Source organism: Tachyglossus aculeatus, chromosome 3 (assembly GCF_015852505.1).
Source record: "Tachyglossus aculeatus isolate mTacAcu1 chromosome 3, mTacAcu1.pri, whole genome shotgun sequence".
NCBI lineage: Eukaryota > Metazoa > Chordata > Mammalia > Monotremata > Tachyglossidae > Tachyglossus > Tachyglossus aculeatus.
In genome coordinates this window covers 10801901-10829887 of record NC_052068.1, presented here as the reverse complement: position 1 = coordinate 10829887, position 27987 = coordinate 10801901, and the positions used below count along the sequence as shown (strand labels likewise).

Below are 27987 nucleotides of genomic sequence, written 5' to 3'. Positions count from 1 at the left end.
GTCGGGGCCATGAGTGGAGGGTTGGGGAGCAGGTCGGACCCACTTCGGGAGCTTTATGCCTGGGTGGACCAAGTCCCGCTCAGCCGCCCCAGGCGACACCTCGCCCGCGACTTCAGCGATGGCGGTGAGAGACCATCAGGGATGTGCATCTAGCTTTACTTCTATTGATTCTGATAACTTGACACCTGTCTACATGGCTTGTTTTGTTGTCTCCCTCCCCCTTCCAGACTGTGAGCCCTGTGTTGGGTAGGGACTGTCTCTATATGTTGCCAACTTCTACTTCCCAAGCGCTTAGTACAGTGCTCTACACACAGTAATCGCTCGATAAATACGATTGAATGAATGAATGAGGGGCGCGGAGATGCCGGGGCGCATTTGCAGTGAGATCCCTTCGGCCTGGGGCCTGCGGGCCTGGGACCCAACTTGGGCTCCCTGAGGGACGTTGAGATGATGATGATGATGATAATTATAATAATAACAGTCATAAATTGTTGACTAATCGTGTTTTGATCGTACATTTAATAATTATGGTATTTGTTAAGCGCTTAACTGTGTGCCAGGCACTTTACTAAGTGCTGGATTTATTTTACAATAATAATCATTCATTCGTTCAATCATATTTATTATTAATAATAATAATAATGGCATTTATTAAGCGCTTACTCTGTGCCAAGCACTGTTCTAAGCTCTGGAGAGGTTACAAGGTGAACAGGTTGTCCCACAAGGGGCTCACAGTCTTAATCCTCATTTTACAGATGAGACAACTGAGGCCCAGAGGAGTGAAGGGACTTGCCCAAAGTCACACAGCTAACAAGTGGTGGAGTTGGGATTTGAACATACAACCTCTGACTCCAAAGCCCATGCTCTTTCTGCTGAGCCATGCTGCTCTCATGATTGAGCTCTTACTGTGTGCAGAGCACTGTACTAAGCGCTTGGGAAGTACAAGTCTGAAACATATAGAGGCAGTCCCTACCCAACAACAGGCTCACAATTGTTAAGCGCTTACTATGTGCCAAGCACTGTTCGAAGCACTGGAGTAGATAACAAGCCAATCACGTTGTCCCATGTTGGGCTCACAGTCTTAATCCCCATTTTACAGATGAGGCAACTGAGGCCCAGAGAAGTGAAGTGATTTGCCCAAAGTGGCAGAGCTGAGAGTAGAATTCACGACCTCTGACTCCCAAGCCCGGGCTTTTTCCGCTAAGCCACGCTGCTTCTCGTTTATATCATTTATATCATTATATTTTAATTATAACATTAAGCAGCGTGGCTCAGTGGAAACAGCCTCTGGAGTCAGAGGTCATGGGTTCAAATCCCAGCTCCACCACTTGACAGCTGTGTGACTTTGGGCAAATCACTTAACTTCTCTGTGCCTCAGTTACCTCATCAGTAAAATGGGGATTAAGACTGTGAGCCCCCCTTGGGACAACCTGATCACCTTATAACCTCCCCAGTGCTTAGAACAGTGCTCTGCACATGATAAGTGCTTAATAAATGCCATTATTATCATTATTACTTGATTATTACTAATATTGTTATTGCTATTGTTGATTATTAGTGTTTATATTGATTGTTAATTATAATTAGTGGTGTCATTATTGTTGGGGCAACCTGATCACCTTGTATTCTCCCCCAGCGCTTAGAACAGTGCTTCACACATAGTAAGTGCTTAACAAATGCCATCATTATTATTATATTTTATTATAATTACTGGTGCCATTATATTTTATTATAATTGTTGGTGCTGTTAGTATTATTATTAATCATAGTATTTGTTAAGCTCTTACTATGTGCCCAGCACAGTTCTAAGTGCTGGGGTAGAAAAGGTTGGGTAGAAACAGCGTGGCTTAATGAAAAGTGCATAAGCTTGGGAGTCAGATGGTTGTAGGTTTTAAATCCCAACTGTGCCACTTGTCTGCTATGTGACTTCGGGCAAGTCACTTAACCTCTCTGTGCCTCAGTGACCTCATCTGGAAAATGGGGATTAAGACTGTGAGCCCCATGTGGACAACCAGATTACCTTGTGTCTACCCCCAGTGCTTAGAACAGTGCTGGGCACATAGTAAGCGCTTAACAAATTTGTACATATTTACTATTCTATTTACTTTGTTAATGATATGCATTTAGCTTTAATTCTATTTGTTCTAACGACTTGACACCTGTCCACATGCTTTGTTTCGTTGTCTGTTTCCCCCTTCTAGACTGTGAGCCCGTTGTTGGGTAGGGACCATCTCTATATGTTGCCAACTTGTACTTCCCAAGCACTTAGTACAGTGATCTGCACACAATAAGCGCTCAATAAACACTATTGAATGAATGAATGAAGGAAGGAAGGAACAAATATCATCATCATCATCATTATTATTATTACAAGGTAATCAGGTTGTCCCACAAGGGGCGCACAATCTCAGTCCCCCTTTTACAGATGAGGAAACTGAGGCTCAGAGAAAATAATCACACTCTTCCCTCCTCTCCTCAACCCCCCACCACAGCACTAGAGTAGTAATGATGATGATGATGATGGCATTTGTTAAGCACTTACTAGGTGCCAGGCACTGTACTAAGCGCCGGGGTGGATACAAGCAAATCGAGTTGGACACAGGCCCTGTCCCACTTGGGACTCAAAGTCTCAATCCCCATTTTACAGATGAGGGAATTGAGGCCCAGAGAATTGAAGCGACTTGCCAAAGGTCACACAGCAGACACTTGTGGTGGAGGTGGGATTAGAACCCATGACCTTCTGACTCCAGGCCCATGCTCTATCCACTATGCCATGTTGCCTCTCAGTTATGGTACAGTATTAAGTTTTGGGTAAAACTGCATCTTCTGGAACAACGTCATTGAGTGGCCTGGAAGTCAGAGGACCTTGGTTCTAGTCCTGGCTCTGCCTCTTGCTTGTTGTGTGATCTTGGGCAAGTCACTTCACTTCTCTGTGCCTCAACTACTTCAGCTGTAAAATGGGGATTCAATACTTGTTCTCCCTCCTATTTAGACTATGACACCGCCCACCCCCACCAAGTGGGACAAGGACTCTCTTCTCCTCTCCTCCTCCCCATCCCCCCGCCCTACTTCCTTCCCCTCCCCACAGCACCTGTATATATGTTTGTGCGGATTTATTACTCTATTTATTTTGCTTGTACATATTTACTATTCTATTTATTTTGTTAATGATGTGCATTTACCTTTAATTCTCTTTGTTCTGATGACTTGACACCTGTCCACATGTTTTGTTTTGTTGTCTGTCTCCCCCTTTTAGACTGTGAGCCCGTTGTTGAGTACGGACCGTCTCTATATGTTGCCAATTTGTACTTCCCAAGCGCTTAGTACAGTGTTCTGCACACAGTAAGCGCTCAAGAAATATGATTGAATGAATGAATGAATGATTCTGTCCAACCTGATTCATTTATATCTACCCCAGTGCATATGACAGTGCTTGTCAAAGAATAAGCACTTACAAATATTATTATTTTATAATAATAATAATAATAATAATAATGGTATTTGTTAAGCGCTTACTATGTGCAAAGCACTGTTCTAAGCCCCGGGGAGTTACAAGGTGATCAGGTTGTCCCTTGGGGGGGCTCACAGTCTTAATCCCCATTTTACAGATGAGGTAACTGAGGCACAGAGAAGTGAAGTGGCCTGCCCAAAGTCACACAGCTGACAATTGGTGGAGCCGGGATTTGAACCTGTGACCTCTGACTCCAAAGCCTGGGCTCTTTCCACTGAGCCACGCTGCTTCTCAATTAATGATAATATTTTATCATTATTATTTCCCCTCTCTTCATCTACAATGGTTTGGACCATAAAAAAAAAAAACAGGATAGGTTTGACTGAGATCATCCTCTAGACTGTGAGCTCACTGTGGGCAGGGAAAGTCACTGTTTATAGTCATATGGTACTTTCCCAAGTGCTTAGTACAGTACTTTGCATACAGTAATTGCTTAATAAATGCAATTGAATAAATGAATTAGCTTTGCTGGTTTTTTAGGCTTAGAGCTTTTAGTAAGTTTGATCCATTTGGGCTAAGAAGTGAGGAGTCCTAGTAGCTGGAGATGGGAAAGGTAATAAAATCACAAGAAAAATAATAAACAACCCTAAATAAAAATCACACTCACTATGTGCAGGTTGTCACTAAAATATTGCTAGGACAACTTCATTTCCAATTTAAGCCTTTCTTGTTAATTGTGGTTTTAGAGCTGAAAAGCTCTTGCACTGGACACAGAAAGAGATTTTTTATGGGTTTTTTTGTACAGGTCCTTTTTTTGTACATGTACATCGTAGAAGCAGCGTGGCTCAGTGGAAAGAGCACAGGCTTGAGAGTTAGAGGTCGTGAGTTCTAATCCCGACTCCACCACTTGTCCGCTGTGTGACTTTGGGCAAGTCACTTAATTCTCTGTGCCTCAGTTACCTCATCTGTAAAATGGAGATTAAAACTGTGAGCCCCATGCGGGACAACCTGATTACCTTGTATCTACCCCAGTGCTTGGCACATGGTAAGCGCTTAACAAATACCATCATTATTATTATTTATTTGCATTGTCTTGTCTTATGGTGTTGAATCACCTCAGACCCATAGCGACTCCAGGGAAACATCTCTTCCAGAATGCCCCGCTCTCCACTTGCAATCATTCTGGTAGTTTTCTTGGTAAAAATCCAGAAGTGGTTTACCATTGCCTCCTTCCGCACAGTAAACCTGAGTCTCAGCCCTCGACCGTCTCCCATTCCACTGCTGTTGGGCACAGGGGAGTCTTGACTTGTAGCAGATTTGCCTGCCACTCGCTCGCCACTGACCAAGCTAGGAATGGAATGGACAGGCCTCTGCTTCACTCTCCCTCCTCTAGCCAAGAAGCAGTGTGGCTTAGTGGAAAGAACACAGGCTTGGGAGTCAGAGGATGAGGGTTCTAATCCCGCCTCCGCCACTTGTCTGCTGTGTGACCCTGGGCAAGTCACTTAATTTCTCTGTGCCTCAGTTACCTCATCTATGAAATGGGGATTAAAAGTGTGAGCCCCATGTGGGACAACCTGATTACCCTGTATCTACCCCAGTGCTTAGAACATGATAAGTGCTTAATAAACACCATTATTATTATTATTATTATTATTACTGGTAGAGTACTAGAAACTCTCCAGGTGCCATCCTGAGAAGCGATACATTTGCATACATTAGGCGAAGTAGCATGGCCCAGTGGAAAGAGCCTGGGCTTTGGAGTCAGAGGTCATGGGTCCTAATCCTGGCTCCACCAATTGTCAGCTGTGTGACTTTGGGCAAGTCACTTAACTTCTCTGTGCCTCAGTTACCTCATCTGTAAAATGGGGATTAAGACTGTGAGCCCCCCGTGGGACAGCCTGATCACCTTGTAACGTCCCCAGTGCTTAGAACAGTTCTTTGCACATAGTAAGCGCTTAATAAACGCCATCATTATTATTATTACACTGTACTATTTAAGCATTTACTCACAAATCCTTCTTTTTATTCTCTCCTTTTTCCTAACAGAAAGTTAACCTTGTGCCTTCATGCTCCCCCCCCACCGCCCTTAGAATGTGATTCATTCATTCATTCATTCAATCGTATTTATTCATTCATTCATTCAATCGTATTTATTGAGCGCTTACTGTGTGCAGAGCACTGTACTAAGCGCTTGGGAAATACAAGTTGGCAACATATGGAGACGGTCCCTACCCAACAGCAGGCTCACAGTTTATTGAGCACTTACTGTGTGCAGAGCACTGTACTAAGCGCTTGGGAAGTACAAGTTGGCAACATATAGAGACAGTCCCTACCCAACAGTGGGTTCACAGTCTAGAAGGGTGAGACAGACAACAAAACAAAACAAAATAAATAGAATAAATATGTACAAGTAAAATAGAGTAATAAATATGTAGAACATATATACATATATGCATATATAGGTGCTGTGGGAAGGGGAAGGAGGTAAGGCGGGGGGATGGGGAGGGGGAGGAAGGGGAGAGGAAGGAGGGGGTTCAGTCTGGGAAGGCCTCCTGGAGGAGGTGAGCTCTCAGTAGGGCTTTGAAGGGAGGAAGAGAGCTGGCTTGGCGGATGTGTGGAGGGAGGGCATTACAGGCCAGGGGAAGGATCATCATCATCATCATCATCATCATCATCAATCGTATTTATTGAGCGCTTACTATGTGCAGAGCACTGTACTAAGCGCTTGGGAAGTACAAATTGGCAACATATAGAGACAGTCCCTACCCAACAGTGGGCTCACAGTCTAAAAGGGGGGACAGAGAACAAAACCAAACATACTAACAAAATAAAATGAATAGAATAGATATGTACAAGTAAAATAAATAGAGTAATAAATATGTACAAACATATATACATATATACAGGTGCTGTGGGGAAGGGAAGGAGGTAAGATGGGGGGGATGGAGAGGGGGATGAGGGGGAGAGGAAGGAAGGGGCTCAGTCTGGGAAGGCCTCCTGGAGGAGGTGAGCTCTCAGCAGGGCCTTGAAGGGAGGAAGAGAGCTAGCTTGGCAGATGGGCAGAGGGAGGGCATTCCAGGCCCAGGGGATGACATGGGCAGGGGGTCGATGGCGAGACAGGCGAGAATGAGGCACGGTGAGGAGGTTAGCAGCCAAGGAGCGGAGGGTGCGGGCTGGGCTGGAGAAGGAGAGAAGGGAGGGGAGGTGGGAGGGGGTGAGGTGATGGACAGCCTTGAAGCCAAGAGTGAGGAGTTTTTGCCTGATTAATTGATTGATGGGCAAGTAGTCTCTTCCCTCTCTCCCATCATCTCCCAAGTGCTTAGTACAATGCTTTGCAAACAGTAGGTGCTCAATAGATACAATTGATTGATTGACTCATTCATTCATTCACTTGTATTTATTGAGGGCTTACAGTGTGCAAAGCATTCATTCTTTCATTCAACAGTATTTATTGAGTGCTTACAGTGTGCAAAGCACTGTACTAAGGGCTTGGATGAGTACAATATAACAACAAACACATAGTCCCTGCTCACAACAAGCTTCCAGTCTAGAAAGGGAGACAGACATTAATGTAAATAAATAAATGATTTAATGATTGATGAAGTTTGGGCAGTTCACATCATGAAATCATCTTTTCATCATCGAAATACCAAATTTTGATCCCCTTTTAGAAAGACTCTAATGCATCATTTCCTTCTGAATCGCAGTGCTGGTTGCAGAGATTGTGAAACACTTCCAGCCCAAACTCGTGGAAATGCACAATTACATCCCAGCCAGTTCTACAGATCAAAAGTTGAGCAACTGGAGCACTTTGAATCGGTAAGTGCTTCATTCAATCATTCTATTCACTCATTCAATCGTATTTATTGAGCACTTACTATATACAGAGCACTGTACCAAGCACTTGAGAGAGGACAGTACAACAATAAACAGGCATATTCCCTGCCCACCACAAGCTTACAGTCCAAGGGGAGAGGGCTGGCTATTTTGGATTTCTTCCTGGGCTGAAGTCAAGACTGTTGTGGATCTCATGGTTTTTTGTTTGTTGTTTGTTTGATTTAGACAAAATGTAGGCCATCACAGATTTTTGTTTAGAATAGCAAATAGCAATAAGCAAATCAGCTTATCAGACAACAAAGCAGCGACTGAGTTAGAATTAATCCATCAAAAGCTTGTTGTGGGCAGGGAATATTTCAGTTTATTGTTGTATTCTCCCAAGCACTTAGAACAGTGTTCTGCACACAGTAAACGCTCAGTGAACATGACTGAATGAATGAATGTCAAATTTATTGTGTGCAGAACACTGTACTAAGTGCTTGGGAGAGTAAGCTGTAATAGAGTTGGTAGACACCTTCCCTGAAGATAATCATTGTAATATTTATTAAGTAATAATAACAATAATTATATTTTTTAAAGTGTTTCTTATGTGTCAAGGACCTAAGTGTTGGGGTAAAGACAAGGTAATCAGATTGGAACGGATTCCCCTGGTCTAATAATAATAATTGTGGCATTTGTTAAGCACTTACTATGTCCCAAGCACTGTTCTAAGCACTGGTGTAGATGTAAGATAATCAAGTTGGACATAGTCCCTGTCCCGCATTAGGCTCAGAATCTTAATCTCCATTTTACAGGTAAGGTAACTGAGGCACAGAGAAGTGAAGTGACTTGCCCAAGGTCACACAGCAGACATGTGGCAGAGCTGGGATTAGAACCCATGACCTCTGACTCCCAAGCCCGTACTCTTTCCACTAGGCCACGCTACTTCCCTAATCCGAGTGTAAATGGGAGGGAAGGAGAGAGAACAGATCATTTTTCCCCATTCATTTATTCAGTCGTATTTATTGAGCACTTCACTGTGTGCAGAGCACTGTATTAAACGCTTGGGAGAGTACAATACAACAGTAAACAGACACATTTTATAGCCGAGGTAGCTGAGACCCAGAAAGGTCAAGGGAGCTGCCCAAGGTCACACAGCAAGCTTGTGGCAGTGCCGGGATTCAGTCACAGTTCTCCCGACTCCCAGATGCCTGCTCTTCCTACGCAGCGTGGTCTAATGAAAAGAACGCCAGCCTGGGAATCAGAGGACCTGGATGTGGTGCTGAGGGGATATTAACAGGGGAGATTAGAAATTAATTAGAGAAGCCTCCTGAAGGACATGTAATTTCAAAAGGGCTTTTTTGAAAAATTTACAAGTTAATTTGAAGCCATAGTTTTTTTCTGGTGTTTGTGAAGCACTCACTATGTGCCAGACATTCTTCTAAGTGCTGCACTTGTGTAGAGTTGTACGTATTTATTACTGCATTTATTTTATTAATGATATGTATATAGCTATAATTCTGTTTATTCTGATGGTGTTGACACCTGTCTATGTGTTTTGTGTTGTTGTCTGTCACCCCCTTCTAGACTGTAAGCCCGTTGCTGGGTAGGGACCGTCTCTATATGTTGCCAATTTGTACTTTCCAAGCGCTTAGTACAGTGCTCTGCACACAGTAAGCGCTCAATAAATACGATTGAATGAATGAATGAATGAATTCTAATCCTCATTCTGCCCCTCATCTGCCATGTGACCTTGAGCCAATCCCTCAACTTCTCTGGGCCTCAGTTTCCTTGTTTGAAAAACGGGACTTAGATAATTGTGGTATTTGTCAAGCTGTTACTATATGCCAAGCACTGTACTAAGCTCTGGGGTAGATACATGATAATGAGGTCCCAGTGGGGTTCACAGCTTAAGGAGGAATGAGGGCAGGTATTGACTCCTCACTTTTTGAAAACCGGTTCTCCTCTCCCTTAGACTGTGAATCCCACGTGAAGCAGAGACGGTGTCAGATCTGACTGTCGTATCTACCCCAGCATTTAGTGCAGTGCTTGGCACAGAGTAAGGGCTTAGCAGATACACGTCACTCAACTTCTCTGGGCCCAGTTACCTGATTTGGAAAGTCCTTATTACAATGTGCCAAGGACTGTGTACTAAGTAGTAGTAATAATAATAATAATAATAATAATGGCATTTATTAAGCACTTACTACATGCAAAACACTGTTCTAAGCACTGAGGAGGGTTCAAGGTGATCAGGTTGTCCCACTGGGGGCTCATAGTCTTCATCCCCATTTTACAGATGAGGTAACTGAGGCCCAGAGAAGTGAAGTGACTTGCCCAAAGTCACACAGCTGAGACGTGGTGGAGTCGGGATTTTAGCTCATGACCTCTGACTCCAAAGCCCGTGCTCTTTCCACTGAGCCACGCTGCTTCTCTAGCCATGCAAGTACTGAGGAAGATACAAAATAATTAGATTAAATATCATCCCTGCCCCACATGGGGCTCACAGTTTAAGAGAGACAGAGAACAGGAATTGAATCCACATTTTACAGAGAAGGGACCTGTGGCCCAGAGGAGTCACACAGCGGGTAAGTGGCAGAGCTGGGGTTGGAACCCAGGTCTTCATTCATTTGATAGTATTTATTGAGCGCTTCCTGTTTGCAGAGCACTGTACTATGCGCTGGGGAGAGTTGTTGTTGTCTTATGCCGTCGAGTCGTGTCCGACACATAGCGACGCCATGGACACATCTCTCCCAGAATGCCCACCTCCATCTGCAATCGTTCTGGTAGTGGATCCACAGAGTTTTCTTGGCGGTTGACCATTGCCTCCTTCCATGCAGTAAACTTGAGTCTCCATCCTCGACTCTCTTCCATGCCACGGCTGCCCAGCATGGGTGAGTTTTGACTTGTAGCAGATTGCCTTCCACTTGCTAGCCACTGCCCAAGCTAGGAATGGCATGGGTAGGCCTGTGCTTGACTTTCCCTCCCACAGTCGAGACTGGAAACTCTCCAGGCCAGCTTGGGAAAGACAATACAACAGTAAACAGACACATTTGCTGCCCACAAAGGTCTTCTGACTCCTGGACCAGGGCTTCTTTAACACTGTGAGCTCCTTGTGGTCAGAGAATGTGTCTACCACCTCTGTTGTATGGGGCTCTCCAGAGCGTTTAGTACAGTGCTCTTCACATGGTAAGAACTCAATAAATGCTGCTCAAGGAAGGAGCATGGCATAGTGGGTCCTGGGAGTCAGAAGGTCATGGGTTCTAATCCCGGCTCTGCCATTTGTCTGCCATGTGACCCTGGGCAAGTCACATCACTTCTCTGGGCCTCAGTTCCCTCAGCTGTAAAATGGGGATTGAGACTGTGAGCCCCAGGTGGGACAGGGACTGTCTTCAACTCGATTTGCTTATATCCACCCCAACGCTTAGTACAGTGCCTGGCGCATAGTAAGCACTTAACAAATACCATCATCATCATCACCACATACCATTGATTGAGTAATCAATTGATTGCCTCACAACTTTAGAAATGGCTCCTCTACCCCTAAGGTGACGTGGAGTTTCACTGCAAATCTAATTGGAATTATACTTTGGGAGACTGTGGTAACTGGCACAGAGTTTAGCACATAGTAGGCACTTAACAAATCCCACAGTGTTAATAATAATAGTTTGGTTGTTTCATCCTCCAATGTTTTTTGTGGTCCATGTGTCCTGCTGGTCCCCTTCCCCCACCGAACCCTGGATCTTGGGGAACCTCCCCTCCCCCACAGGCCCCAAGTGCTTTCCTCTGGCCTCTCCTCCTCCTTCCCCCTCCCCACTTCTTCCTCCTTTATCCCCTTCCCCTCTTCTCCCCCTCCTTCATCCCTTCCCTCTCCCCCACTTCTTCTTTTTACTTTACCCCTCCTCCTTCACCTTCCCCCACTTCTTCTTCCTTTTTCTCCTCCCTCCCCCTCACCGACTTCTCCCTCCTTTTCCCCCTTCCCCTCCTCTACCCCTTCCCCAGCCTTTCCCCCTCCCCCATTTCTTCTTCCTTTTTCTCCTCCCTCCTCTATCCTTTCCCTCTCCCCCACTTATTCCTTTTTCCCCTCTCTACCTGCCTTTCTCCCTCCCCCTTTCCCTCTCCCCTCCCTCTTTCCCTTTCCTCTCCCTCTTGTTTCCCCTTCCCCCTTATTCTTACTCCCTTCCCTCTTCTATCCCCTTCCCTTTCCATCTATTTCCACTACCTCCCTCTTCTCTCTTATTTCCTCCCTTCTTTCCTCCTCTCTTTCCCAGTTCTTTCCTCCCCCTGTCCCTCTCTGAGACCACTGGACCAGTTTCCCCTTATTGGGCAGGAAAAGGCCCCATCATTGAGGGGCTCCCAAGGGCTCACATGTCTTGACTTCTCCCATAAAGAAATCCTCTTAACTTTTGCTTTCCCTCATTTATTAGGATGTTTTAGTAATGAATTTTCTAGAGAGGCGAGGTTTCATTCTGGAGGAACATGGGGCTAAGTAAAATGGTGACAGAGCAGCTTTTCCAAAGAGGTGTAGTGCTACTGCCTGCTTCTTCCATAGGAAGGTGTTTCCTAAGCTGAATTTCCGCGTTTCCACGGAGGACATTCGGAAAGTTGTTGCCAATACCTCAGGTGCCATAGAGCCAATCCTGTTCACGTTAAGGCAAAAAATAGAAGAAAAATGGAAAGAAAAAGCAAACCAGGAGGCCCAGACAAACACAAAGGTATTTGTCTATGGAATTTATGAATGGTGCTCATCAAGGATACTTATCAGTGGTATTTCTCAATAAATACGATTGAATTAATTAAGTAATTAATTAATTAATTCAGGATTGGAATTCTGGTTACTTGGGATGACAACGGCATTTCTTCCCGGAAGATTATTTTAGGGGCTGGAGGTCTTTTACGTCTCTGATTCCTTCAAAATGATAATTTTGCCTTAGAGTGAAATACTGACTAGGGAGAAACAAGGATAGGAAAACTCCTCAGGGCAAAGATGAAAATCCGTCACACTTTTGGAAAGGAGGAATATGAAGGTATTGAATGAATTAATTAAATAATGGTGTCTATCATTATTTATAAGCCTAAACATTTTCCCATTTCCATGAACCAACTTGTACTTCCCAAGCGCATAGTACAGTGCTCTGCACACAGTAAGCACTCAATAAATATGATTGAATGAATGAATGAATGAATGAACAAAGTAGAAGAGGATCAGGTTTTGTAAAACAGCTTATGTGGCCCATCCCCCCCCGCCTTACCTCCTTCCCCTCCCCACAGCACCTGTATATATGTTTGTACGTATTTATTACTCTATTTATTTTATTTGTACATATTTATTCTATTTATTTTATTTTGTTAATATGTTTTGTCTTGTTGTCTGTCTCCCCCTTCTAGACTGTAAGCACACTGTTGGGTAGGGACCGTCTCTATATGTTGCCAACTTTTACTTCCCAAGCGCTTAGTACAATGCTCTGCACACAGTAAGCACTCAATAAATACAATTGAATGAATGAATGAATCACCGGCCTGGGAGTGAGGGGACCTGGGTTCTAATCCCATCCCACCAATTGTCAGACAATTGAATAAATATGATTAAATATGATTAATAACTAAATATGATAAATGAATATGGTTAAATAAATGCGATTGAATGAATGAGTGAATGATAGTCACCTAACTTCTCTGTTTAAATACCTGTTCTCCCTCTTACACTTTGGGACAGGGACTGTGTCTGGACTGATTATCATATATCTATGTCAGTGCTTAGTACAGTGCTTGGTACAAAGTAAGCACTTATCAAAAACACACATTACTATTGTTGTGACTGAGCAGAGATAAGCCCCATGAGGGACAGGGATTGTGTCTGAGTGATTATCTTGAATTTATCTCCGTGGTTAGCACAGACAGCATCTTATTTAATAAGTGAGTAGCTTACTTAATAAAGAAAACCATATAGAAATGGTTGCATATGAAGTAGACAATTTTAACAGTACATTAGGGTGCTATATTAAACTCAGGAAAGATGTAAGAAACAGTTGGTGTGAATGGGGTTTATATTCAAGGAATTTCCCAATTACTTTTTGACCAAATGCGACAGCCATTTTCTATTCAGTACCTTCTGATGTCTTAGCCATTCCAACATCTCTTCCTGAGAGATCTCTGGTCACACTTGGATCTTATTCCTCCTTTCTGAAAGTGTGACGGATTTTCATCTTTGCCCTGAGGAATTTTCCTATCCTTGTTTCTCCCCAGTCAGCATTTCACTCTAAGGCAAAATTGTCATTTAGAAGGAATCAGAGACGCAGAAGACCTCCAGCTCCTAAAATAATCTTCAGGGAAGAAATTCTGTTGTCTTCCCAAGTCATCAATCAACGAGCATGGTTTTTTGGGTGTTTTTTTTTAAAATAATGACACTCGTTAAACACTTACTACGTGAAGGGTACTGTACTAAGTGCTGAGATAGATACAAGATAATAGGGTTAGACATGGTCCCTGTCCCACAGGGGGCTCACAATCTTCATCTTCACTTTATAGATGAGGTAACTGAGCAGAGAGAAGTTAAGTGACTTGATCAAGGTCACACAGCAGACAAATGGTAGAGCTGGGACTACAGTAATAATGATAATGATAATAATAATACATGTTTAAAAATGTACCAGGCACTATATTAAGCGCTGGGGTGGATACAAGCAAATTGGGTTGATAATAATAATAATAATAATAATAATAATAATGGTAATTGTTAAGCGCTTACTATATGCAGAGCACTGTTCTAAGCACTGGGGGGATACAAGGTGATCATGTTACCCCAAGTGGGGCTCACAGTCCTAATCCCCATTTTGCAGATGAGGGAACTGAGGCACTGAGAAGTTAAGTGACTTGCCTAAAGTCATACAGCTGACAATTGGTGGAGCCGGGATTTGAACCCATGACCTCTGACTGCAAAGCTCATTGTCTCTGTCCCACATAGTAATAATAATAATAATAATAAGTGTGTTATATGTTAAAGCACTTACTAAGTGCCAGACACTGTTCTAAGTGCTGGAGTAGATAAATGTTAATCAGGTTGGACACAGTCCCTGTCCCACATGGAGCTCACAGTTTTAATCCCCATTTTCCAGATGAGGTAACTGAGGCCCATAGAAGTGAAATGAGTTGTCCAAGGCCACCCAGCAGAAAAGTGGGAGAGCCGGAATTAGAACCCAGGTCCTTCTGACTAAAAGCCCTATGCTCTATCCACCAGGCTACCCTGCTTCTCATCGTTGTGTGGCCTTGGGGAAACAACACAGGGATGGGAATTGGGAGACTTGGAATCTAATCCTGCTTCCACCTCTTTCCTGCTGTGTGAATTTGGGCAAGTCACTTACCTTCTTTCTCTGTGCCTCAGTTTCCTCACCTGTAAAATGAGGATTAGATCACTGTTCTTCCTCCCACTTAGAGAGTGAGTCCCCAGTGTGTCTAGTCTGATTTTCTTGGGTCTTCCTCAGTGCTTAGTACAGTGCTGGGTACCCAGTAAGTGCTTAACAAACACCACAACTGGTTTTTAGCGTATTTAATTATTAATTACTGTTTGTAATTATTTGTGATTATTAATAATAACAGCCAATCAATCAGTAGTCATTATGGAAAGCCAGCTGTGTGCAGAGCACAGTACTAATCACTTGGCGAGTATAATGGAGATAATTGGGCACAATCTCTGCTCTTTATGAGTTTGCAATCTAGCAGAGGAGACAGACATTAGCAGAAATTACAGACAGGTAAACTGAGGTTCCCTGGGAAATTTGCATTGTGTAAAAGCTCCTACTCCAGCAATGGCATGGCCTAGTGGTAAGATCATGGACAGGACCTGTGTTCTAATCCCAGCACTGCCACTTGTCTGCTGTGTGACCTTAGGCAAGTCATTTCACTTTTCTATGACTTAGTTATCTCCTCTGTAAAATGGGGATTAAGAGTCACCCAATTACCAATCGTCCAACCCAATTACCTTGTTTCTACCTATGTGGTTAGTACAGTGCCTGGCACATAGTAAGCACTTAGCAAATACCATTATTATTATGTGAGAGCACTTTGGGTAGGGAATACCTCCCAAGCCGTGATTCCAGTGCTCTGCACATTGTAAGTGCTCATAAATACCATTGATTGATTGATGGGTGGATGGTGAGGGAGAGGTGCTTTCCAGCTGACCCCTAGGGCCCTCTCTGAATCAATCCATTAATCAAATATATTTATTGAGCACTTACTGTGTGCAGATCACAGTACTAACAGCTTGAGAGAGTACAATATAACAGAATTGGTAGACACATTCCCCTGCCCACAAGGAGCTTGCAGTCATCCATTCATTCATATTTATTGAGCACTTACTGTTCACTCATTCATTCATTCTTTCAGTCGTATTTATTGAGCACTTACTGTGTGCAGAGCACTGTACTAAGCACTTGGAAAGTACAGTTCAGCAATAAGGAGAGACAATTCCTGCCCACACTGATCTTACAGTCTAGAAAGGGGGAGACAGATATAATAATAATAATAATAATAATGGTATTTGTTAAGTGTTTACTATGTGCCAAGCACTGTTCTAAGTGCTGGGGTAGATGCAAGATAATCAGCTTGTCCCACGTGGGGCTTACAGTCTTAATCTCCATTATACAGATGAGGTCACTGAGGCACAGAGAAGCTAAGTGACTTACCCAAAGTCACACAACTGACTACTGGCAGAGCTGGGATTAGAACCCATGACCTCTGACTTCCAAGCCCGTGCTCTTTCCACTGAGCCACGCTGCTTCTCAACACAAGTAAATAGGCATCAAGGTATATAAATAGAATTATAGGTACATACATATATATACAAGTGCTGTGGGGTGAGGAGAGTGGGTTAGAGAAAAGGGAGCTAGTTGAGGTGACATGGAAGGGAGGGGGAGCTGAGGAAAGAGGGGGCTTAGTCTGGGAAGGCCTCCTGGAGGAGGTGAGACTTCAGGACGGCTTTGAAGAGGGGAAGTGTGATTGTTTGCCAGATTGAGGTGGGAGGGCATTCCAGGCCAGGGGAAGGACGTGGGCCAGGGGATCGACGGTGGGACAGGCGAGAACGAGGCCCAGTGAAAAGGTCAGTGGCAGCAGAGGAGTGGAGGGTGTGGGCTGGGCTGGAGAAGGACAGAAGGGAGGTGAGGGAGGAGGGGGCGAGGGGATGGACAGCTTGAAAGCCAAAAGTGAGGAGTTTTTGCTTGATACGGAGGATGACAGGAAACCAGTGGAGATTTTTGAGGAGGGGAGTGACATGCCCAGAGCGTTCTGTACAGAAATAATCTGGGCAGCAGCGTGAAGTATGGTCTGCAGTGGGGAGGACAGGAGGATGGGAGGTCAGAAAGGAGGCTGGGGCAGTAATCTAGTCAGGATAGGATAAGTGGTTACTATGTGCAGAGCACCCTACTAAGTACTTGGGGAGTACAACAGAACAATAAACAGGCACATTCCCTGCCCACAACGAGCTTACAGTCTGAAGCCAGTCGAACTAGGAGAGGGGCCCCTCTGTTTCATCAGTGAACAAATCATGGTTTCACTGTGCCCAATTTTTCCAGTTGATCGATAGCAATGTCAAAGGGAAACCATGAACCCTAAGAATATTCTTTGGCATCCCTTTAGGACGTTCTGTGCCTCTTGAGGAGTAAGTGTTGTTGCTTCCAACCCAGTGAACCTGCCAGGAGTAGTGCAGACACGTCCAAAACAAAGCCCTGCCCCAGATTAATCCAGCACTAGCAGATTTGTGTTACATGCCGAGTTCAAATATGCTTGAGAATTTTAGACAAGTAGGCGAAAACTCAGCGGCCAACGTTTACCTCTTGGTTAGGGGAAATACCGAAAGAGATCAAGCTAGCAATAACAGGCAGGGGAGTCATCAACACAGTCTGCAATTGAGAGAGCTAAATGGGAAACCTTTCTGCCTCAGGGATTTGTGTAATAGAAACATACCTATAATAGTAATCCCTTTTACTGCATCAGAGAAATTTGCTTACTCACACTCTTCACCCAGCTTTGAAAAGTTTTGTCTCAAGAACCTCAACTTCATATTAATTCCTTGAATGCTTCATATAATAATAATTACTATTAAAACAATAATTGTGGTATGCTTACTATGTGCCAAGCCCTGTACAAAGTGCTGAGGTAGATACAAGATAAGCAGGTCAGACACAGTCCCTGTCCCACATGGGACTCACAGTCTAATTATGAGGAAGGACAGATATTTAGTCTGTATTTTGCAGGGGAAGAAAATAAGGCACAGAGAAGTGAAGTGAGTTGCCCAAGGTCACATAGCAGAGCCAGGATTAGAACTGATAACCTTCTGAGTCCCAGGCCTATATTTTATTCACTACATCATGCTGCTTCTGATACCCAAATGCTAGTTGGTGTACATAACAGTGTGTGTTTAATGTGCACATGATCGACCGCATGTATGTGAAAAGCACAGTCCTGGGGATTGAACCAGCAGGGTAGCAGTTTGGATGGAGAGGGAAGGGTGGATCTTGGTGATGTTGTGGAGGTGAGACAGGCAGGTTTTGGTGATAGATTGGATATGTGGGGTGAATGAGAGAGCGGAGTCAAGGATAATAATAATAATAATAATAATGGTTTTTGTTAAGCGCTTACAATGTGCCAAGCACTGTTCTAAGCGCTAGGGGAGATACAAGGTAATTGGGTTGTCCCAGGTGGGGCTCACAGTCTTAATCCCCACTTTACAGTTGAGGTAACTGAGGCACAGAGAAGTTAAGTGACTTGCCCAAAGTCACACATTTGACAAGTGCCTGACTCAGGATCAGAACCCACAACCTCTGACTCCCAAGCCCGTGCTCTTTCCATTAAGCCATGCTGCTTCTCTTATGACACCAAGGTTGCAAGCTTGTGAGATGGGAAGGACGATTGTGCCATCTACAGTGATGGGAAAGTCAGGGAGAGGACAAGATTTGGGAGGGAAGATAAGGAGCTCTGTCTTGGACATATTGAGTTTTAGGTGGCAGGAGGACATGCAGGTGAAGATGTCCTGAAGGCAGGAGAAGATGCGAGCCTGGAGGGAGGGAGGGAGACAGGGGAGGAGATATAGATTTGGGTGTCATCAGCGTAGAGATGATAGTTGAAGCCATGGGAGTGAATGAGTTCACCAAGGGAGTGAGTGTAGATAGAACAGAAGGGGACCAAGAACTGACCCTTGAGAAACCCCTACAGTAAGGGGATGGGAGGGGGAGGAGGAGCCCACGAAGGAGACTGAGAATGAACAGCCGGAGAGATAAGAGGAGAACTAGAAGAGGACGGAGTCTGTGAAGCCAAGGTTGGATAACGTGTTGAGAAGAAGGGGATGGTCCACAGTGTCAAAAGCAGCTGAGAGGTCGAAGAGGACCAATTTTCATCCAAGATAGGACTCACTGTGGAACTTGAGAACTCCTTCTTTCCCCCTAGGCAGGCAGGCAGTCAGTCATATTTATTGAGTGCTTACCTGTGCAGAGCACTGTTCTAACCCTTGGGAGGGTACAACAGAACAATATAATAGACACATTCCCTGCCCTCAGTGAGTTTACAGTCTAGACAGGGAGGCAGACAATAATATAAATAAATAAATTACAGGGTTTTTGTGTGGTAATCTTTAAGTGCTTACTCGGTGCTAGGCACTGTACTAAGTGCTAGGTTAGATACAAGCTAATTAGGGTGGACACAGTCCCTGTCCCACAGGGGGCTCATAGTCTTCATTCCCATTTTACAGATGAGGAAACTGAGGCCCAGAGAAGTGAAGTGACTTTCCCAAGGTCAAACAGCAGACAAGTGGCAGGGCCGGGATTAGAACCCGTGACCTCCTGACTTCTAGGCCTGTGCTCTATCCACTAAGACACGCTGCTTCTCAATAATTATGGTATTTGTTAACCGCTTACTGTGTGCCAAGCACAGTTCTAAGCACTGGGGTAGGTACAAGGTGAGCAGGTTGTCCCACATGAGGCTCACAGTCTTAATCCCCGTTTTACAGATGAGGTAGCTGAAGGCACAGAGAAGTTAAGTGACTATCCCAGTGTCACACAGCTGACAAATGTTGGAGTCAGGATTAGAACCCATGACCTCTGACTCCCAGGCCCGTGCTCTACCCACTAGGCCATTCTGTTCTCTATATGAACAGAAGTGAGAAGCAGTGTGGCTCAGTGGAAAGAGCACGGGCTTTGGAGTCAGAGGTCATGGGTTCGAATCCAGAATCCGCCACTTGTCCACTGTGTGACTTAAGTGGCAAGTCACTTAACTTCTCTGGACCTCAGTTACCTCATCCGTAAAATGGGGATGAAGACTATGGGCCTCCCGTGGGACAACCTGGTCACCTTGGAACCTCCCCAGTGCTTAGAACAGTGCTTTGCACATAGTAAGTGCTTAATAAATGCCATCATTATTATTATTATTAAGTACAAAGGGTCTGAGGGTGGGGTGAATAAAGGAGGCAAATCCCCATGCAAGGACAATGCAGAAGGGAGAGTGATAGGGTAAATGAGGTCTTAGTCGGGGAAGGCTGCTTGCCATAACCACTCAGCCCATCAATCGATAATATTTAACTGGGTACCCACTGTGTGCAGTGCACTGTACTGAGTGCTTGGAAAGGTAAAATAGAGTTGGTCGACGCGACCCGTTCCTTCTCTTGAATTACACCACAGATTACAACACTGACTTTTTACCACTGTAGGATCTGGGATGCCGTCAAGTCACCACTACTAAGCATTTGGGTAAGCTAGAAAACCAATCTGTGTGCTGGTTATTTTGTTTTGTCCCCACCCTGGAAAAGAATACTAAGCCCGGGGGGGAGACGAGTTGATCTTGGTTGGCGTGTAATAACTCATCATGCTCATCTCTGCCCCAGGCTTGATCTCGGGGTGGGTTCCAGGGACAGAACCACCCACCCTCTGTGTTACCCGTCAGACCAGCCTTCCAAGGTGTTATGTTTTCCACAAGCTCACCCCAATCGGGGGGAAGACACAGTGGTCACCCCAGTGGAACAGGGAGAGGGACACAGTGGTCACCCCAATGGGAAGGGAAGGGGAATATAATAGAGGTAAGAAATCACAAAGCCTATCCCTTTTTTTAAGGTATTTGTTAAGTGCTTACTTGAATTATTATTCATTATTAATTATTATGGAATTTTTTAATCAATCAATCAATCAATTGTATTTATTGAGCGCTTACTGTGTGCAGAGCACTGTACTAAGCGCTTGGGAAGTACAGGTTGGCAACATATAGAGACAGTCCCTACCCAACAGTGGGCTCACAGTCTAAAAAAGGGCTTACTACGTGCCAAGCACTGTTCTAATAACAATAATAATAATAATAATGGCATTTATTAAGTGCTTACTATGTTCAAAGCACTGTTCTAAGCACTGGAGAGGTTACACAGTGATCAGGTTGTCCCAAGGGGGGCTCATTTTAATCCCCATTTTACAGGTGAGGTAACTGAGGCACAGAAAATAATAATAATAATGATGGCATTCATTAAGTGCTTACTATGTGCAAAGCACTGTTCTAAGCACTGGGGAGGTTACACAGTAATCAGGTTGTCCCAAGGGAGGCTCATAGTCTTAATCTCCATTTTACAGATGAGGTAACTGAGGCCCAGAGAAGTTAAGTGACTTGCCCAAAGTCACACAGCTGACAATTGGCAGAGCCGGGATCTGAACCCGTGACCTCTGACTCCAAAGCCCGGACTCCTTCCACTGAGCCATGCTGCTTTGGAGGAGCCACGATTAGAACCCACATCCTCTGATTCCCAAGCCCATGCTCTTGCCAACAGGCACTGTACTACTACTACCAATAATAGTAATTATGGTGCTTGTTAAGCACTTACTCTGTGCCAAGCACTGTTTTGTTATGATATTTGTTAAGTGCTTACTATGAGCCAAGCACTGTTCTAAGCACTGGGGCAGATACAAGGTAATCAGGTTGCACACAGTCCCTGTCCCCCACGGGGTTCACTAACTTTTAACCCCCATTTACAGAGGAGGCCCAGGGAAGTGAAGTGACTTGTCCAAGGTCACACAACAGACATGTGGCAGAGCTGGGATTAGAACCCAGGTCCTTCCAACTTCCAGACCCACGCTCTCACTGTGCTAAGCTCTGGGCGCTGTACTACGCGCTGATGCTTAACATCATAGATGCTCTCAAGGAGGTTACAGTCTGTTGGGCTAGTGCTCCCCAGTGAACCCCAAGAACTCTGACCGCTTTAATTTCCTCAGCCCCATCCAGGGAAATTGAGAAGTCAATCAGTGGTGTTTATTGAGTGCTTAGTGTGTTAGAGGAGGAATTGAAAGCAGAGAGGCAGCTTGACCTAGTGGAAAGAGCCCGGGTTGGGAGTCAGAGGACGTGGGTTCAAATCCCAGTTCCGTCCAGTTGTCAGCTGTGTGACTTTGGGCAAGTCGCTTAACTTCTCTGTGCCTCAGTTCCCTCATTTATAAAATGGGGATTAAAACTGTGAGCCCACTATGGGACAACCTGATCTCCTTGTTACCTCCCCAGTGCTTAGAACAGTGCTTTGCACATAGTAAGCGCTTAATAAATGCCATCATTATTACCATTATTATTCAGAGCACTGTACTAAGGGCTTCGGAGAGTAATAATAATTACGGTATTTCTTAAGTGCTTACTATGGGCCAGGCGCTGTACTAAGCACTGGGGAGGATACAAGCGAATCGGGTTGGGCACAGTCCCTGTCCCACATGGGGCTCACAGCCTAAGGAGGAGGGAGAACAGTTATTTAATCCCCATTTTACAGTTGAGAAAACTGAGACCTAGAGAAGTTAAGTGACTTACTCAAGGTCACACAGCAAGAACGTGGCAGTCAGGATTAGAACCCAAGTCCTCTGGCTCCCAAGCCCATGTTTGTTCCACTAGGCCTTGCTAATTGTGCTGCCTACATTTATTTCCTCTGCAGGATCTCCAAAACATTCACTGCCTTCAGACAGAAAGACATTTCCTGATGGAAAATCTCCAGCCTGGATCAATGATCATTCCGGAAGGTGAGGAGTTCTATTTTTTTCCTTTTTTTTTTTTAACGGCATTTGTTAAGCGCTTACTATGTGTCAAGCACTGTTCTAAGTGCTGGGGTAGATACAAGATACTCAGGTTGGACACAGTCCCTGTCCCACATGGAGCTTGTAGTCTTAACCTCTCACTGTTCTGCTACTTTTCTATAATAATAAAAATTACTATGGTATTTGTTAAGCGCTTACTATGTGCCGAGCACTGTTCTAAGCGATGGGGGAGATACAAGGTAATCAAGTTGTCCCACGTGGGGCTCACAGTCTTAATCCCCATTTTACAGATGAGGGAACTGAGGCACAGAGAATAATAATGATGGCATTTGTTAAGTGCTTACTATGTGCCAAGCACTGTTCTAAGTGCTGGGGAGGTTACAAGGTGATCAGGTTGTCCCACGGGGGGCTCACAGTCTTAATCCCCATTTTACAGATGAAGGAACTGAGGCACAGAGAAGTTAAGTGACTTACCCAAGGTCACACAGCTGACAAGTGGCGGAGCTGGGATTAGAACCCATGACCTCTGACTCCCAAACCCATGTTCTTTCCACTGAGCCACGCTCCTTCTCACTGAGCCACACTGAGGCACAGAGAAGTAAGTGGCTTGCCAAAGGCCACACAGCAGACAAGTGGCGGACCAGGATTAGAACCCACGTCCTCTGACTCCCAAGCCCAGGCTCTTTCCACTATGCCATGCTGCCTCTCTGCTTTCAGTTCCTCCTCTATGAGGGGCTTGTGAAAACGACTAATAGGGTACCAGTCTGGCTTCTTTCATTTCCAAACCAGTTTTGCAAACAAAAAGAAAGGAGTAATGCATGTGGTTTTCTTTCAGGCAAAACACAAGCTGTAATCACTGCGCACATCTAGAAAATGGTATTCAGCAGTTGTTAGAGGAAAAGGAAGAGGCATTGATAGCCCTCCAGGAAACTGTTCAGGTATAGCCTAAATCTTATTATCAGGAACGATAATCGACTTTGTTAGGCATTCAGTATGGGCCCAAACCTTGTGCTATGTGCTGGAGAAGCTACAAGATAATCAGATAAGACTTAGTCCTCTAGATGGTAAGCTCAATCAATCAATCAATCATATTTATTGATCACTTACTGTGTGCAGAGCACTGTACTAAGCGCTTGGGAAGTACAAGTTGGCAACATATAGAGACAGTCCCTACCCAATAGTGGGCTCACAGTCTAGAAGGGGGAGAAGCTCACTGTGGGCAGGGAGTGTGTCTGTTTATTGTTCTACTGTACTCTCCCAAGCACTAAGTACAATGCTCTGCACACAGTAAGTGCTCAATAAATACAATTGACTGACTGACTGACTGATTCCCTATGGAGGAGGAAGAGGAGGAGGATGGGGATGGGAACGGGGAGGGGAATGAGGATGGGTAAAGGGAGGGAGAGGAAGAAGGGGAGAAGAAGGATGATTTCTTGAGAGCCCATTTGGTGTGATGCACTGTACTAGGCGGTTGGGAAGTACTGAATGGCAAAGTGGCATATTCCCTGCCTACAAGGAACTTCCACTTTAACTGGGGAGACAAACATAAAAATATTGATAACTTGAATAGTCGGGCAATTGAATATGTGCATACGAGTGAGAGCTAAGAGAGATTTGGGGCGGGGAGGAAGGCCTGCAAGCCTGGGAAAGGAGGTGGCCTCCTGGCATGTGCAAGGAGGGGGAGGGGAGGGGAGGGGGGAGAATCCAGAGTGAGTTCAGTTTAATACAGTGCTCTGCACCCAGGTAGACGTGATCCCTGCCCATAAGGAACTTGCAGTCAACAATAATTACCATTCATAATTACGGTTTTGTTAAGCACTTACTATGTGTCAGGCCATGTTCTCAGCTCTGGGGTAGATACGAGCTGAGATCAGAACCCAGGTCATCTGACTCTCAGTCCCAGGCTGGCCACACCTAGAGGCCAGATAGTCATGGGATCTGCCCACTCTTCTCAATCAGTCAATGGAATTTATTCATTCATTCATTCATTCAATTGTATTTATTGAGCACTTACTGTGTGCAGAGCACTGTACTAAGCATTTGGGAAGTACAAGTCAGTAACATATAGAAATGGTCCCTACCCAACAACGGGCTCACAGCCTAGAAGGGGGAGACAGACAACAAAACAAAACATGTAGACAGGTGTCAAGTCGTCAGAACAAATATAATTAAAGCTATTTGCACATCGTTAACAAAATAAATAGTAAATATGTACAAGTAATAGAGTAATAAATCTGTATATATGTTTGTACATATTTATTACTCTATTTATTTTACTTGTACATATCTATTCTATTTATTTTATTTTGTTAGAATGTTTGGTTTTGTTCTCTGTCTCCCCCTTTTAGACTTTTAGACTGTGAGCCCACTGTTGGGTAGGGACTGTCTCTATATGTTGCCAACTTGTACTTCCCAAGCGCTTAGTACAGTGCTCTGCACACAGTAAGCACTCAATAAATACGATTGATGATGATGATGATGATGATAAATCTGTACAAATATATATATACAGGTGCTGTGGGGAGGGAAAGGAGGTAGGGTGCGGGGGGATGGGGAGGAGGAAAGGAAAAAGGGGGCTCAGTTGAGCACCTGCTGTGTGCAGAGCACTGTACTAAGTGCTTGGGAGAGTACAGTACAACAGAGCTGGTAGACATGCTCCCTGCCCACAGCGAGCTGACAGTCCAGGCTTGAGAACAGAGCCTTTCTGTCAGAAGCTATACACTGGCGAGTCCTGTTACAACCTCTTGAGAAGCAGCTTGGCTTAGTGGAAAGAACACAGGCTTGGGAGTCAGAGGTCGTGGGTTCTAATCCCGACTCCGACACTTGTCAGCTACGTGACTTTGGGAAAGTCACTTAACTTCTCTGTGCCTCAGTTACCTCATCTGTAAAATGAAGATTAAGACCGTGAGCCCCATGTGGGACAACCTAATTGCCTTGTATCTACCCCAGCACTTAACACATGGCATCATTATTATTATTATTATTATTATTATTATTATTATTTATTAATTGCTGAACTCTCTTTTCCCTTTTGCAGATTTTGCAGAAGAAAGTCGACAGATTAGAGCACCTCGTCCAGCTGAAAGATCTGAGAATTGAAAATCTCACGAAACACTTGAACAACCCCAAAGAGCAAAGGAACACCAAATAAAAATGCCATCCTGCAATTTGGGTGGGATTTCACCCATCCTGACCACTGGAATAGTTTCTAACTATTCCAAGTCTGTTGGACTCAGTTTACCTCTCCATAATTTAGCTATCCAAAGGATGACTTTTCCTGAAGTTTCTCCAGAGGAATCAACTAGACCAGTGTCACAGAAGACTGCGGACAGTTACTTCGAATGGAACCCTCTTTTCTTGTCAGAAGCCACTTAATTACTCCATTGTCACCACATCCTAGAGACTGTTAGAACTTCCAGGTGAAAATTCCTCTTCTCTGCTTCTGAAGGTCCAGTTAGGAAAAAGAAAAATCAAACAGGACTTCTACAAAACCACATTCCTCATAGAACAATCCAGGGTGGGTGTTTTTTTAATATTACTGATTCTGTTTCTCTTCTGGTTTTTTGCCACGGAAGTTTTGTAGTAGAAAATTGCATTTATGGACCCATAATTAAAATTAACGATATAACTAATTTATCCAACTGAAACCTTCATTCCAATTTCTTTCTATGAGTGATCGCCAGGATCGTACCCTTAATTAAAACAGTCCTTCATTTAATGTATATCATAAAAGTTTGAACCCACCAAGAAATAGGTGAGAAATAACAAGGAGAAAGTGATTCCTGAACAATTTCCATGTTTTTGTTTTTTATTATTTACTACTACTAATAATAGTAATCTGCACACAGTAAGCACTCAATAAATACAATTGAATGAATAATTGTGGTATTTGTTAAGTGCCAGGCACTGTTCTAAGCACTGGGGTAGATATAAGATAATCGGGTTGAACACAGTCCCTGTCCCTTATAGGGCTCACAGTCTTAATCCCCATTTAACAGATGAGGTCACCAAGGCCCAGAGAAGCTAAGTGACTTGCCCAAGGTCACACAGCAGACATGTGGTGGAGCCAGGATTAGAACCCACATCCTCTAACTTTCAGGCCTATGCACTTTCCACTAATCAATCAATCAGTCAATCGTATTTATTGAGCACTTACTGTGTGCAGAGCACTGTACTAAGCGCTTGGGAAGTACAAGTTGGCAACATATAGAGACAGTCCCTATCCAACAGTGGGCTCACAGTCTAAAAGGGGGAGACAGAGAACAAAACCAAACATACTAACAAAATAAAATAAATAGAATAGATATGTACAAGTAAAATAAATAAATAAATAAATACAGTAATAAATATGTACAAACATATATACATACATACAGGTGCTGTGGGGAAAGGAAGGAGGTAAGACGGGGGAGATGGAGAGGGGGACGAGGGGGAGAGGAAGGAAGGGGCTCAGTCTGGGAAGACCTCCTGGAGGAGGTGAGCTCTCAGTAGGACCTTGAAGGGAGGAAGAGAGCTAGTTTGGCGGATGGGCAGAGGGAGGGCATTCCAGGCCTGGGGGATGACGTGGGCCGGGGGTCGATGGTGGGACAGGCGAGAACGAGGCACGGTGAGGAGATTAGCGGCAGAGGAGCGGAGGGTGCGGGCTGGGCTGGAGAAGGAGAGAAGGGAGGTGACATAGGAGGGGGCAAGGGGATGGACAGCCTTGAAGCCCAGGGTGAGGAGTTTCTGCCTGATGCGCAGACTGATTGGTAGCCACCAGAGATTTTTGAGGAGGGGAGTAACATGCCCAGAGCGTTTCTGGACAAAGACAATCCGGGCAGCAGCATGAAGTATGGATTGAAGTGGGGAGAGACACGAGGATGGGAGATCAGAGAGAAGGCTGGTGCAGTAGTCCAGATGGGATAGGATGAGAGCTTGAACGAGCAGGGTAGCGGTTTGGATGGAGAGGAAAGGGTGGATCTTGGCAATGTTGCAGAGCTGAGATCGGCAGGTTTTGGTGACGGCTTGGATGTGAGGGGTGAATGAGAGAGCGGAGTCGAGGATGACACCAAGGTTGCGGGCTTGTGAGATGGGAAGGATGGTAGTGCCATCAACAGAGATGGAAAAGTCAGGGAGAGGGCAGGGTTTGGGAGGGAAGACAAGGAGTTCAGTCTTGGACATGTTGAGTTTTAGGTGGCGGGCAGACATCCAGATGGAGATGTCCTGAAGGCAGGAGGAGATGCGAGCCTGGAGAGAAGGGGAGAGAGCAGGGGCAGAGATGTAGATGTAGACTGTAGACTAGGCCACGTTGCTTCCCTAAAAGGAGGACTTTGAAAAGAGGACATTGTAATGTGTGAGAAAACAATTTGGACTAAAATCTGGAATACGTCTCCCTGGTTCCTTCAAAACTCAGTACCTAAAGAACATGAGTCTCCTGGAGAAGAAGAACTGGATTGGGATGGGGCAGCTTGTTTGAGCCACTGCCCACAGTCCCCAGGAGGACAAGCGCTTAGTACAGTGCTCTGCACACAGTAAGCGCTCAATAAATACGATTGTTGGTGATGATGATGACAGGACCTCCACTTTATACATGGGGAATGTCCAGGCTGCAGGGGAATGAATTCTCCATGTACAAAGGAAGAGCAGTGTGGGCTAGTGGAAAGAACATGGGCCTGGGAGTCAGAGGACTTGGGTTCTAATCCCAGCTCTGCCGCA

The 27987-nt window shown here is 44.7% G+C and overlaps 1 protein-coding gene across 1 annotated transcript; it reads left to right on the top strand.

Moving 5' to 3' along the window:
- Nucleotides 1–9: 9 nt before the first annotated feature.
- On the top strand, nucleotides 10–25489 carry SPEF1 (sperm flagellar 1). The gene is made up of 8 exons (XM_038743316.1): nucleotides 10–124; nucleotides 7159–7270; nucleotides 11820–11982; nucleotides 19959–19998; nucleotides 20133–20324; nucleotides 22194–22278; nucleotides 23129–23231; nucleotides 25331–25489. Exons 1-8 carry the CDS (start codon nucleotides 10–12, stop codon nucleotides 25442–25444), a joined length of 924 nt encoding a protein of 307 aa, XP_038599244.1. The 3' UTR covers nucleotides 25445–25489.
- Nucleotides 25490–27987: the final 2498 nt, after the last annotated feature.

Coding starts and splice junctions, on each gene's coding strand:
- SPEF1 (XM_038743316.1), top strand. CDS start 10: ATGAGTGGAGGGTTGGGGAGCAGGTCGGACCCACTTCGGGAGCTTTAT. Junction 125..7,158: donor CCGCGACTTCAGCGATGGCG/GTGAGAGACCAT, acceptor TCTGAATCGCAG/TGCTGGTTGCAGAGATTGTG. Junction 23,232..25,330: donor CCCTCCAGGAAACTGTTCAG/GTATAGCCTAAA, acceptor TCCCTTTTGCAG/ATTTTGCAGAAGAAAGTCGA.